Below are 12,259 nucleotides of genomic sequence, written 5' to 3'. Positions count from 1 at the left end.
AGCAAATTTATCAAACCTGCGTGCAGCAAACAATGAAATAGTGCAGATGTTACCTTCCCCATTTTCAGCTAACATGGCTTCTCTTTAAAACACCAGTAGGCAGCACCAGGAAATATTTACAAGGTCCACATTACACAAAGATAAAAAGGAACCTATCAGTGTGATTTAGAACAACAGGGAACAGTGCTCTAGGCACACAAAACAATAAATAATGAACATTCATCACCAAGTAACCTGGTGAGGTGATTTGATTTCTATAGACACCAAGATTCATGACACCAGTTAAACATTATACCCTCTAAGTTTCAATAGCTGGAAGCCAGGCATGCAGAGGCAATCATGCGCTGAACCATGCGCAAACAATGCTGACAGATGCACGGTCAGAATCCTGACCATGTACATGCACAGCAAAGGCCACTTATGTGAAAACAGTGTGCCCTGTTTCTCTGAAAAGTTCTGAGCTCTGCAAATAAAAGCTTATGAAGGAAGAAAGTGCTGCAGTATGCACACAACAGCTTGGAAATGCACACACACCGTTGGTTTTCCTCTTGCATTTTTTTAATTTTTTTTTTGCACTTGTTTTTCTATGACCAGTGTGAAATTGCACACATTCATGACATATCTTCAGTAACATTTCACTAAGCTCTGCAACAGACTCCACTAGTAGTAAGCTAGAGAAAAATACCAGGGACATATCTTGTTTAGCAGCAGCTGAGCAAATAAGGAAGACAGTTTGTAGATTGGAATGGAGATCTTTAGTTTCCAGCGTGAGCCACTATAAGAGGTTTTATTTTTTTTGATTGCTATTAAATCATCACTGATGCAATGTGGAGTGAATCACAGAACTGATGCAAAATAGTTTGAAATGGCTGAAGCCAACTTTGAAATCAGATTCTCTTGACTACAAATCTTTCTACAGTGTACCGGTTCATCCTGTTGTAATGAAGCATAATTCCTGCTTTCCCTGTGCTTGTGACTGCTACTCAACTATGGCTATAAATGAATCAATTCACAAATTTAATAAGAAAATGAGACTGAATTGTTAAAGAACATCTACCTTAAAATCATATTTATTTTATCAAAATAAAACAACTGATTCCCTGTAACTGATTAAGTACATTTGGTGATCAATTGAAATTAAAAGAGTGCCACTTAAATGCACAAAGTCAATACTGCAGATGTGTAGGATTGATGTTTTGAAGCACTAAGGCATTTAAAAAACTTTATTTTGCATATCCAAAAAGAAATGTTACAAAACTTTTTTCTACAAACATAGTCAAGAATGTTTAAATACGATAATTTAATGTAAACCAAACCCCTTTTAAATATGCAATACTGTAATCAGAGGTTATTTACACCCAGTGAAGACAGAACAACCTCCACTAATGCTAAACATCATCTAAGCACAATTAATTTCCATCATTTCTCAAAGTGACATTTAAATACAAATTTGTTTTAGTGGGTAAATCATCTCAGTCCTAATACATGAAATTCAGTGTTACATTCAAAAGTGGGAAAAGCAGAATCCTGACTATTCATGTCATTAGTCAAGGCAGTACTGCATTCAGACTTGGAAAGCCTTTAGAGAGATACAACTATAAATTTATAATGTTTATGGCATGGTAATGCAACAACAAGAGAAGAAGAATCAGTAAGTGCCTGGGAAAACAAAGCTGTAGGAAAGCCCGCTACAAAAAGAAATGTTATTCTTTCCTCAGATCAGAACAGCTATCCCTAAGACTTAAGTTATTTCCCCACATTTCACAAAGTAAAACAAAATATTAGGTACTTTGACATTACTCCAACAAGAAGAAAGCTGCATGTGTCAGTGGAAACATTTAGATAACTGGCACATGCAAGTTTAGTTTATTCATGAAAGCTTATTCACGCCAAGATGTAAATTTATAGCCCTAGATGGCATTCACATCTCATGTGCATGGATGCAGAAAAGGCATGGCCCAATAAATTCTAGTTACAGATCATTTCAGATATTTGGTTGTGGCTTTACCTGGAAGGACAACAGTCACGTCCGCATTGCACAAAGTGTCTACAGAATGCAGTAACACACTCTTCTTAGGAGACAGAAACGTGAAAGTTGTGAAGACTGGTAATGGAATACAGACCAACAAAGTAGGGAAAAAAGGTGGCTCACCTCTAAACCAGACTGCCCCTGCTCAGGGGGTGACAGCTGCTGACCTAACATGAAATGGGTTATCTCCAGGCATTTCCTACAGGTACACCATATCTCCAAACTAAAAAATTACTGCTAAAACCGCCAGCTGTGATGGCAGGCACAGGAGATGCCAATATGGCATAGACATGAATACCAGCACTTTCAGGTGTCTCCTGCAATTGAGACGAGGCACTTTGTTTTGAGAATGTTTGGCCAAAGGCAGTATAACTGTTGCTTAGTATAAAAGGAGCTTAAATTTCTACAAGTGGCAATTTAGGACTTCACTTAAGAGCTAAAAGCACTTCAAAAGGTTAGAGAGTCCAAAATATATTGTACTTATCTGCTCGATATCCATCATGAATAATGAATATATGAGTCATCTTTCTGACAACAGTTTGGCCTGGAGCTCCATCCATTAACTCCAATAAATTTGCTTTTGCAACTTAAGACCCCCAGTAGAGATCTTAGGTAACCTACTCTTTGCCAAAAATGAGAACATAAAATTAATCACAGAATCATAACTTCATTTGTCAAACTACCATATTGAATTCTTACAGAAGTGTGCATATGCACACCCATATATTTATCCATTTCTTTTCAGCAATCTTCTACAAAGTTGCTTAGGAGAAAGATGGATCAGACTCACACAAGATCATAGATGCCAACAGGCAATTAACTGAGCACATTAACAGCAACTTCAAATGGATGGCACTGATATTTCACAGTGGTCCTTCAGAGCTAAATCCGTTTCAGTTGGTGCTAATTCATTAGCAGAAAACAGAACATACTAAAATTAATGCCTTGCCACCTTGATGAGAGAAGAAAAAATCAAAATAAATATTCACAAGCTAAACTGATCAATAAATTCTTAAATCAAATAGAGAAAAGTAAATCAGCAAACCACAGTGTGCACCAGCTAAACTATCACTGGTGTCTAAAGCAGTTGAAACAGAGGCTCGTATAGAATTTCAATCAACTTCTATGAAATCTGACAGAAATCTCTACAGCTTCAAAAAAAAAAAAACCCACTCCAAACTAAAGCTCGGGCTTATGCCTGTGTTGCATTGCTAGAAATACAACACAGAGGTTCCTCATGGCTTTGCCCTGCATCAGGTAGACTGCACAGCTCTCACCTGGAGATAGCAGAGCTACCCTGGCCACAACATTTGTGGAGTTAGCCTAGATTACCAATGCTTTCCAGCACCTCTTACTTGAATGAACAAATGTGAAATCAGCAATTAATACTCTAGTTGAACTTACCAAAATTCTCTGCAATGCATTTCCATAGCCAGAAACAAAAGGTGTGCAGGTGATACATTTAAGTATGCAAGAAGCAAAATAATATCAGGATTTGAGAATGGGGTCATATTATTGTGGAAAAAAGTTGTATACTGAATACTTTTTTTTTTTTTTCTCCTTTTAAAAGGGAAAGAAGTATCTTTGGATTTAAGTGTTTATGGATAATGGAGGAAATCCTGGTGCCAGTGAAGACTACTGGCAGTAGTTTTGGTATCTACTTCCAAACAAGAAGGATCTTATTCATTCTTCAGTATTTCATTCTTTAATGTTGAGTGAACTTTCAAGCTGTGAAAGTAGCACACACACAGTTCTCAGCCCTAGAATAAACAAATAAAGACAGATAGAAAACAGAAGAAAAGCAGAACAAAAAAAAGTACTCAGATTTACTAATTACTGTCTTGAATTACTAGCTTCTAAACATAAATTCTAACACAAAAAGCTTTAGAATCTCACTCCTCTGCTAGGGCTCTGAATTTATTGCTATGAAGCCAGCAGAGTCTAACAATATATTGGTTTTGAACATCAAGGCATATGGCTCTTGGCCATTCCAGGGCCCAAGATACAATGTGGCATGTAAAAAAAAATCCCAGGTGAGAAAAGGAACCAACCAGGCAAGAGGAAATACTGTAAAATTAGTTTGCTTTAGCATAACTAAATTTCTAGAATGTTTCTTAAGGATTCCCCACCTCAGGCAATTCCAAGAGTCTGCAGCAAGAAGAGAAGGGGATTCCACAAATCTTGTGGGGAATGCGGTCAGCATACGGAATAAAACAAGCAACATCCCTCAAATCAGAGATACTTTTGAGAATAATGACAGAGCACCATCTCTGTACCTGCACTGTGCTCACAATACAGATTCCTTATCTTCTAAGGACTGTTATAAGGGAAAAGAAAAACCTGTGACTCAAAGAACAAGTGAATCTAAAACAAAAGGGAAGTTCATTATACAGGTTGCTTAAATTACAGAAATGCATAATAAGCCAAGATAAAGTGCAACAGAACGATCAGTTTTTGTGTTTTGTTTTGAAGTCCAGAAGCATTCTTCCTGTTTTACTTCGTACTGGTGGTAACAGGAGATAATGCAATTGCATTGGCTGAACAAGAATTCATAATGTCTTCATATTGTGGGGGTGGATCTAAGTGTGGTTCAGCTTCACTCCTTCTCACACTGATTTCGCCAGTGGCTTCCTCGTATGAAGGAGGAGGATCACAGTTTGACAGCCTTGTGGATATTGAGTCTGATCGTGTATCCGCATAGCTCAGACCTCCCGGAGAGAGCCCACTGACTTCAAACATCTCCTCCTGTGGGGAATGAACAATGCTGAGAGGCTGCGGGAGCGAACCTCTGCCGTCAGACACAGCACCGTCACCGATCGCTTCGTGGGCTCCCCTGTGCGCGTACACCGACTGCCTACGCGGTTTCTTTTTAAACAGGCATCTCCATATGACAAAGACGACAATGAGGATAACAAAAAGGCCAATGATTAATGGAAATGCAAGGTAAAATGAATACCAGCTATGTCCTGTGTTACTTTCTCCCTGAAGTCCATTTTTGTAGACTTTCCAGAACTCCTTCTAGAAGAGCAAGACAGGATAAGTCAGAAACGGTAAGACATGAAAAACAAAAGATCAAACCAAAGACTTTATTCAAACTGTTTTAAATGAATGAGGAAAAAAATAGCATTTCAAGTACTGATGATCAATATGAGAACTGATATGAATGAGCACATAAAATTTTCTTCTGATGTGATTACAGAAGCAAAAGACTTTTTTTTTAAACACCAACTCCTTGCTCTACTTGTAATAATCCTGTATTGACAGTTTAATATCTACAAATCTGCAGACAGACAGGAATAAAAAAATCTAAGCAGCACGCGCATCAGCCATGTAGTGGATCTAAGTTTTTCACTCAACTCCAAGTTGTTACCTTTTTTTTTTTTTTAACCATAATACACTAATACAGCCTGACTGCTTTGGAATGACAAACCATCTTAGCAAAGCAGAACTATGTTGTATTCTCAGTTCAGAATTCCTCCATCCTCTGGCTCATAAAGCAATTGTCAATCTATTCTGAGCTGCTTCAAATCCTCTGTTTATAGGTAAATACAGCTTCAGCAGCACGAGAACGTTACACAGCTTATTACACTCTAGAAACTTTGGCAACACAGCTATAGATAAATGGAACAGTGAAAAGTGAAAATGAAAAGGAAAAAACAGATGAAGGAGGACTAGTACTTGAAAGCAATCTCGTTACATTACTAACATACACAAGCAGGAGCACAAAGATCACATCAGCTTCCCATTTGCTATGCAGTGCTACGCTGTGCAAAACTAATATGAATAAAAGTATTTCCTACCTCATCTGTAATGTACGCTCTCTCCTATCAAGAAACACTTCCACAGTTTTTTATAGCAATGCATAAAGCAAAAAATAAAACAGAACAAAACCCATGCCAGATACTCTGAACTCTGCAGCCCCCTTTAAAAATGCAGAGATGTGACCTCTTCAGATTTATGTGAGCATCCATTTCAAGTAACAACATCCTGCAAGAATGTATTTTAAAAATTCTCACCAGGAAAAATGACTACCATTTCTTAACTAGTCAATGATACACTCAGGTTGCAGACTTTGTGCACAGACAGATCAGATCTTATATATATACACATCTATTTTTTTTTCTTTTAAGTTCAGGACTACATTCTATAACTACTACCACGTGAACAGCATTAATCATATAGAATTACAGAATTATAGAATGGCCTGGGTTGAAAAGGACCACAGTGATCACCTAGTTTCAACCCCCCTGCTATGTGCAGGGTCGCCAACCAGCAGACCAGGCTGCCCAGAGCCACATCCAGCCTAGCCTTGAATGCCTCCAGGGATGGGGCATCCACAGCCTCCTTGGGCAACCTGTTACAGTGCGTCACCACAGATAACACAACAATGTAACAGTGGGTCACACAGACAGATAACAAAACCAAACTGATCTCAGAGCTATGCAACTGAGGACTTCGGGTCTCTTCGTAATAGGAAGAGAGTCCTACAAAAACAAACACCCCACCTTTCCCCATCAAATCTACACACAGCCAGGAAGACCTGTTACCTATTGTCTTTCCATCTGGTTTGAACAGAACTAAATATTAAACACACAACTAAAGCAGGAAAAAAATAATGCTAATGAATCTTAACGGCAGCTTTCTATACTGAAACCAAGCTTCTCAATTCACTGCTCTGTTACTTCACCAGCAGCAAGGAGATGGTATAGCATTTGTTTCTGAGGCCAAAGCTGCAAAGATTTGCTGGAAGTCAGCAAATAAACTATGCAAGGATGTTTCATTTCAAAGACTCTAGTAGAAGATGGTTGAGATGAAAATTTAGAAAAAAAAGCCAATTTTGACCTTGCAATGCATTTTATGCTTCAGACTGTAAGGAAACCTGTCCTCTTTAACGTAAGGTGATAAAATGTAATTGGTATTCCATTAATGTTTCCACGTTACTTCTAGCTCAACAGTATCTACCTGAGAAAATATCCCTGTACCTTCTTCATGAAACTGAAATACCAGCACTGCTTCTCGTTACCCTGCAGGGTGACAAAACAGCAGAAAAGCTGTTTTTTCAGAGTGGAGGGCAGCTAGTTCACAGTAGGTTATATGGCTGTGGGGGTGGTGAAGTTAATGGTGTGACTGGGCAGGTGCATAAAGAGCTTAATGTAAGAATTTAAACTGCCTTAAGGATTGAAGTAGTTTAGTGTCCACTTTCATTTACAAGCAAAGCAAATGAAATGCCAAGGGACTATGGACATGCATTCCTCTGCCAAAAATTATAGTGCTTCTGGTCTGTGGCTGTATTGCAGAGACAGGAATAAAGGTCTTCACACAGATGAAAAATACGAAGAAGAACAGTCACTGAAAAACTGTTTTGATTTTTCACTTTGAAAAAGAGCTCGCTAGTGTACTAGACTCAAGGTTTTGGTATCAAGGGGAACCATAAAGACCCTTCCCTCCAGAATTACCAGAACTGCAAGAAACCTACACTTCAGGTTTGAGTTTCTCATTGCCAAGCAGCTCCTCCTTCTACTCTGTCACCCCACAGCTATGCTGCTCTGCAAAGTGGTAGCACAAGGAGGACAAACCACCTGAAGTCAAGTACTGCCCACCACCAAACAAATTCACAGAGAACTCTGACGAGTTTGCTCAGAGTGAGGGTTCATATGATCTGCTAAGGAAAAACGAGAGGAGAATTCATACAGAATATTGAAGAGTAATTTAAAAGTTGGAAAACTTAAACATCCCTTCCACAGCATTTGGTCTCTTAAATCAGGGGAACAAAAAAGGACTTTTTACTTGATGAAACTAAGAACTTGTAATTTATGAAAAAGACACTCCAGAATCATTCACCCTTAGGCACTGCACTGCTGGGAATGCAAGGCATATCACAGAATTGTAGGGGTTGGAAGGGACCTCTAGAGATCATTGAGACCAACCCCCCTGCCAAAGCAGGTTCCCTACAGCAGGTTGCACAGGTAGGCATCCAGGCAGGTCTTGAACATCTCCAGAGAAGGAGATATGTCTTAAAAGGCTGAAAAACTACATTAAGTAGGCCACAGCATCAGGTAAGTGCAACGAGAAAGACCTAAAATAATTTAGTATGAATTCCTGCTATGAACTACTTTACTGCATGTTGGCAAATCCAGTTTGAAATAGCTCTTGAGAATCCTCAAGGGCATCACACACAAATCGTTATGGGCAATTTGCAACATTCTTTTTCCATTTATCTAACATTTCACTATCACTATTTAGAACAGAATTGACTTCAGTCAACTGGATGTGAACACTGAATCAAACACTGGATCCACATCAAAGTTAAAAGTCTTGCACCCTGCTGAGAATTTTGGCTGAAGCCTTTGCCATATTTGGCAGCACTGTCAGCCTCAAATGACTTTTGGTCAATCATCTGACTTGTTGTTAGGTGGAGTAATAGTATGCCAATCAGTTCAGTAGGTAAAGGATACAAAAAAAAAAGCAATAAAGGGAAGTGAGCAAACTTGCTACACTGTCTTCTTCTGGTTCGCCCTCAATTTCAGTTTTTCATTTTCTCTTCCAGATATTTACCCAGCATTCATAATTAGACACACACTGACTGACCTCTTATTTGATCACAGCATTTTAGAGCTGGTGCTGGCAAGTTCTGAGTTGCTTCCTAGGCACTTTAGCCTTTTTACACTTATGAATAAATGCATGTGAGTTTTTTTTTTTTTTTTTTTTTTAATGATGCTGTATCACCTTAAAACCAGAGTTAATGTATGAGAAATGAGCTTCCATCACAACCAGGTATCTTGCACAGTCACTTTCTGGCAAACTTTGAGCCTCCCAACAACCTTTGACAGCTGCCTAGTGATCACGTACAGTGCTATCTGGTTATACCTTCTACATATGCACAGTTTTACAGGATGAAGAGTAGGGGTCATTAATTTATTACCTTCTGACAACAAACAACACAGACTGTCAGAAGAAGAGTATAGACATAAGTAGATAGTGATACTCTCGCAGCTTTCACGTATTCGTACTTCAAGAACTCCCACTAGATAAAGCTGAACCCTTTTATTCAATGTTCCCCAGTTGTTTTCATCTTCTCTGAAGCTATGTAAGCTTCTTCCTGTGGTCAGTCACAAAGCTCCACTACCTGAGGTGAGAAGAGATGCTTTTATTTGCTCTGAACCTGCATTTTATTTCCTTTGAGACCCTTTTAAGCTCCACTGTCAGAAGGATGTTAAATGATTCATCTCTGTTCAATCTTCATATTCCTTACTGACATCTACTACATGTTCCCAGATTTAACAGTTTTCAATCTATAGTTGAATCTTTCAATATCTTTAGTTAGCTTCCTGGGTTCTCCGGAGTTTCCTCAGCTACTTATTTGCTTTTTAAAGCTATACATGACACGTTCAAGATTCAAGTGAACAATTGCGTAGTTACATTTCCCACATTTCCCATTTTGTTCTCTGTTCCCTTCCTAGGATTCTTAACATGCAGGCTTTTATTTCTTTTTGTTTAACTGCTAAGCATTACAAATTCTAGTCTTCAAAGACAATCTATAAATTCAGATCTTGTTCCTGAGGCAAACATACACGTGTATATCTATCTATATATATATATATGCACATACATATATTTATGAGGAATGATCCCTTTTCCCCTATTGCACATCACATTTGTCAACACTGAATTTCATTTTTTCCACTCAGTGCCACAAAGTTCTGCAAACTCTTTCCTGCCATCTAGCTTTTGCTATCCTGACAGTATTACCTTTATATTATTAACTGTATCACTTTACATTATACTTCTGAAGATATGAAAATCCCCAAGCCTACACAATATGAAAGGCATTCAGTATCTGCCTGACATTTACGTATGTATGTTTAATGCACACAATGCTACCTTCTAAGAAAACTTTCAAAAAAGAAAACATCAAATATAACTTGAGGGGACTGTTTGATATTATTTTAATATTACAAACTCAGATGTACACCTCCCCAGAAGACTTCAGAGAAGTGAAGAACCCGGTGGACAAGATTAAAAAAATACAAAAAAGCAATCATACAAACACAAAGTTCACAGGAGATAAATAAGCTTCGCAATCTTTCTGAATTTCTGTCTATCTATACTACACAATCACTGCATCTTCATTATTACAAACATGCTATATTATAACCTCGCTCTACAGCACCTCTGTCCCCAGAAATCAACTATTATTAAATGGCTGTAAGGATGGATATGGCTGGGAAACAAAGGACTAAGTAAATTAGGCTGGTCAGGCATGGCTGCACATCGGCAAGCTACCAACATCAAAGCAGCTAAACTAAAACAGATACAGTAATAGGTTTGGATAATGGAAGAGGATCTTATTGGAAGTTCTCTCTGCACTGCGACAATAAGGTTATGGCATAATAGTAAGTGTGACCATTTCTATTTTACAATTTCTTAAACACCACTGCAATGGAAAGGCTATCTACTGAAATACAAAATGTTTCTAAATACTTAATAGACTAAAAGAAGTTGAAGCAAGAGGAAATGCAGAACCATAGAATTTCCTGAATTGGAAGGGACCCACAAGGACCATCAAACCCAACTCCATACAGATACATCTAAAATTCAATCCCTGTGACTGAGTGGGCTGCCCAAATGCTTCTTAAGCTCTGGCAGTGTGGTGTCATGACCACTGACCTGGGGAACCTGTTCCAGTGCTCAAACAACATCCTGGTAAAGAACCTTTTCCCAATACCCAACCTGACCTTCCTCTGACACACTTCATACTGCTTCTTTGGGTCCTATCATGGGTCATCAGTTTGACCTATCATTAGTCAACATATTTAGGCTATTAGTGATACTGTGTTAGTTTTGTGCACACTATTTTTAATTACGCAGTGATATCATTGGGAATTGCCACATCAACTTTAGGAGGTAAAAAAACATGACCGTGCATGCATTTTAGAGCTCCTGAAAGAATAGGAATTGAAACACTACACATCCTACTGCTTCATTTGAACAAATGAAAAAGTTTCCATTCTGTCTTCTCCACTTTCCTATGTGTGACACAAACAAAAAGATGCCAGAAACTTAAAATGTTTGGTAGGCTTTCCTGTTGTTGTTTTCAATGTAAAACAGCCAGTGAAGAGTCAGACACATCACTCATGTTATTCCAAAATAAATTCATAATGCTCTCTGTGCCACTTTGCCCATTAACCCAGAGGCCTTGCCTGCTAATTTCCCAAGTCACATTTTCTAGCAGCTGTTTCTCCACTTTGGGACTGAATTTGAGGATAAATCTAATTTCATTCAGGTCTGTATTGAATTAGAAAAAAAAATATCTTGACTTTACTGCATTAAATATGTCAGGCAACACTATCAAAACTTACATGCTGTGATTATTTGTTGGAAGGCAATTTAAATTATGCTGGGTACAACGTACAGTGCAGCTACTACGTGCAGAGCTGCTGGCCCACGAGCTTCTTTTAATTACAGAAAGTGACAGACTTACACAATTCTGTGTGGGCAGTATCTGTTTCATTCCAGTCAAGTTAATATATCACTGCCCTTGAATAACATATGGCAGCATTAGAACTGTTATCCTTCCTATGTTTTAGATTGCTGCTGCTTAACAGTATGTTGTGAGGGTCTGCAGAAGTTAACTTCAAGAAGGCCACTTGTCTTTGTTTACTTTTAAGACTATGAATAATCCCAGCCACAGAACATTCTAGCCAGCTATGCCAGCATCTGGGATATAGTCCCTATTTTAAGTAGAATGATTTTTCACTCACTCATCTTAGGTGAACGTATTCAATAAATAAGTTGAGGTGTGAGATAAACAAAGACTTCTGACTTCTGCTCCTATACATTCCCTGTAACAGTCACAACTCTTATCATTTCAACCAAGAAAAACAATAGTATCTGTGATATGGAGGTTAGGATTAAGTGCATGATGATAGGACACATGCTATTTAGGTAAGTAGTGCTGCCAAAGAGATAATGATAAAAGATAATGACAGTTGAAATATTCACTTTCCTTTTCTTCCCCAAGCTGCCAACCTGCATAAAACTTTTATGAGCAAAGTCTACTTTGAGACTTCCCTTTGAATTTTTTTTTAATTTGGAGAAAAGATTCCAAATTTATTGCTGTGAGGTCTATCCATCTCCAATGCAGACCTCAGTTACTTAAAGAATCAAGTCAAAAGGAAAACAAATCTATTGTAATATTGGAAATACACAAGTATTCATCATATCTCACAA

The 12,259-nt window shown here is 38.2% G+C and overlaps 1 protein-coding gene across 1 annotated transcript in view; it reads right to left on the bottom strand.

The window, feature by feature from the left end:
- Window positions 1-1,188: 1,188 nt before the first annotated feature.
- PRRG1 (proline rich and Gla domain 1) overlaps window positions 1,189-12,259 on the bottom strand; it is a 29,552-nt gene continuing 18,481 nt past the window's right edge. The window contains exon 4 of the mRNA XM_052674301.1: window positions 1,189-5,047. Within this exon, the coding sequence (XP_052530261.1) occupies window positions 4,523-5,047 (525 nt within the window). The 3' untranslated portion in view covers window positions 1,189-4,522. The remainder of the gene's footprint in view (window positions 5,048-12,259) is intronic.

This window comes from Tympanuchus pallidicinctus, unplaced genomic scaffold (assembly GCF_026119805.1).
Source record: "Tympanuchus pallidicinctus isolate F22 unplaced genomic scaffold, pur_lepc_1.0 scaffold14, whole genome shotgun sequence".
Classification (NCBI taxonomy): Eukaryota; Metazoa; Chordata; class Aves; order Galliformes; family Phasianidae; genus Tympanuchus; species Tympanuchus pallidicinctus.
Note: the sequence above shows the minus strand (reverse complement) of the source record. Positions and strands in the feature narration are given on the sequence as shown.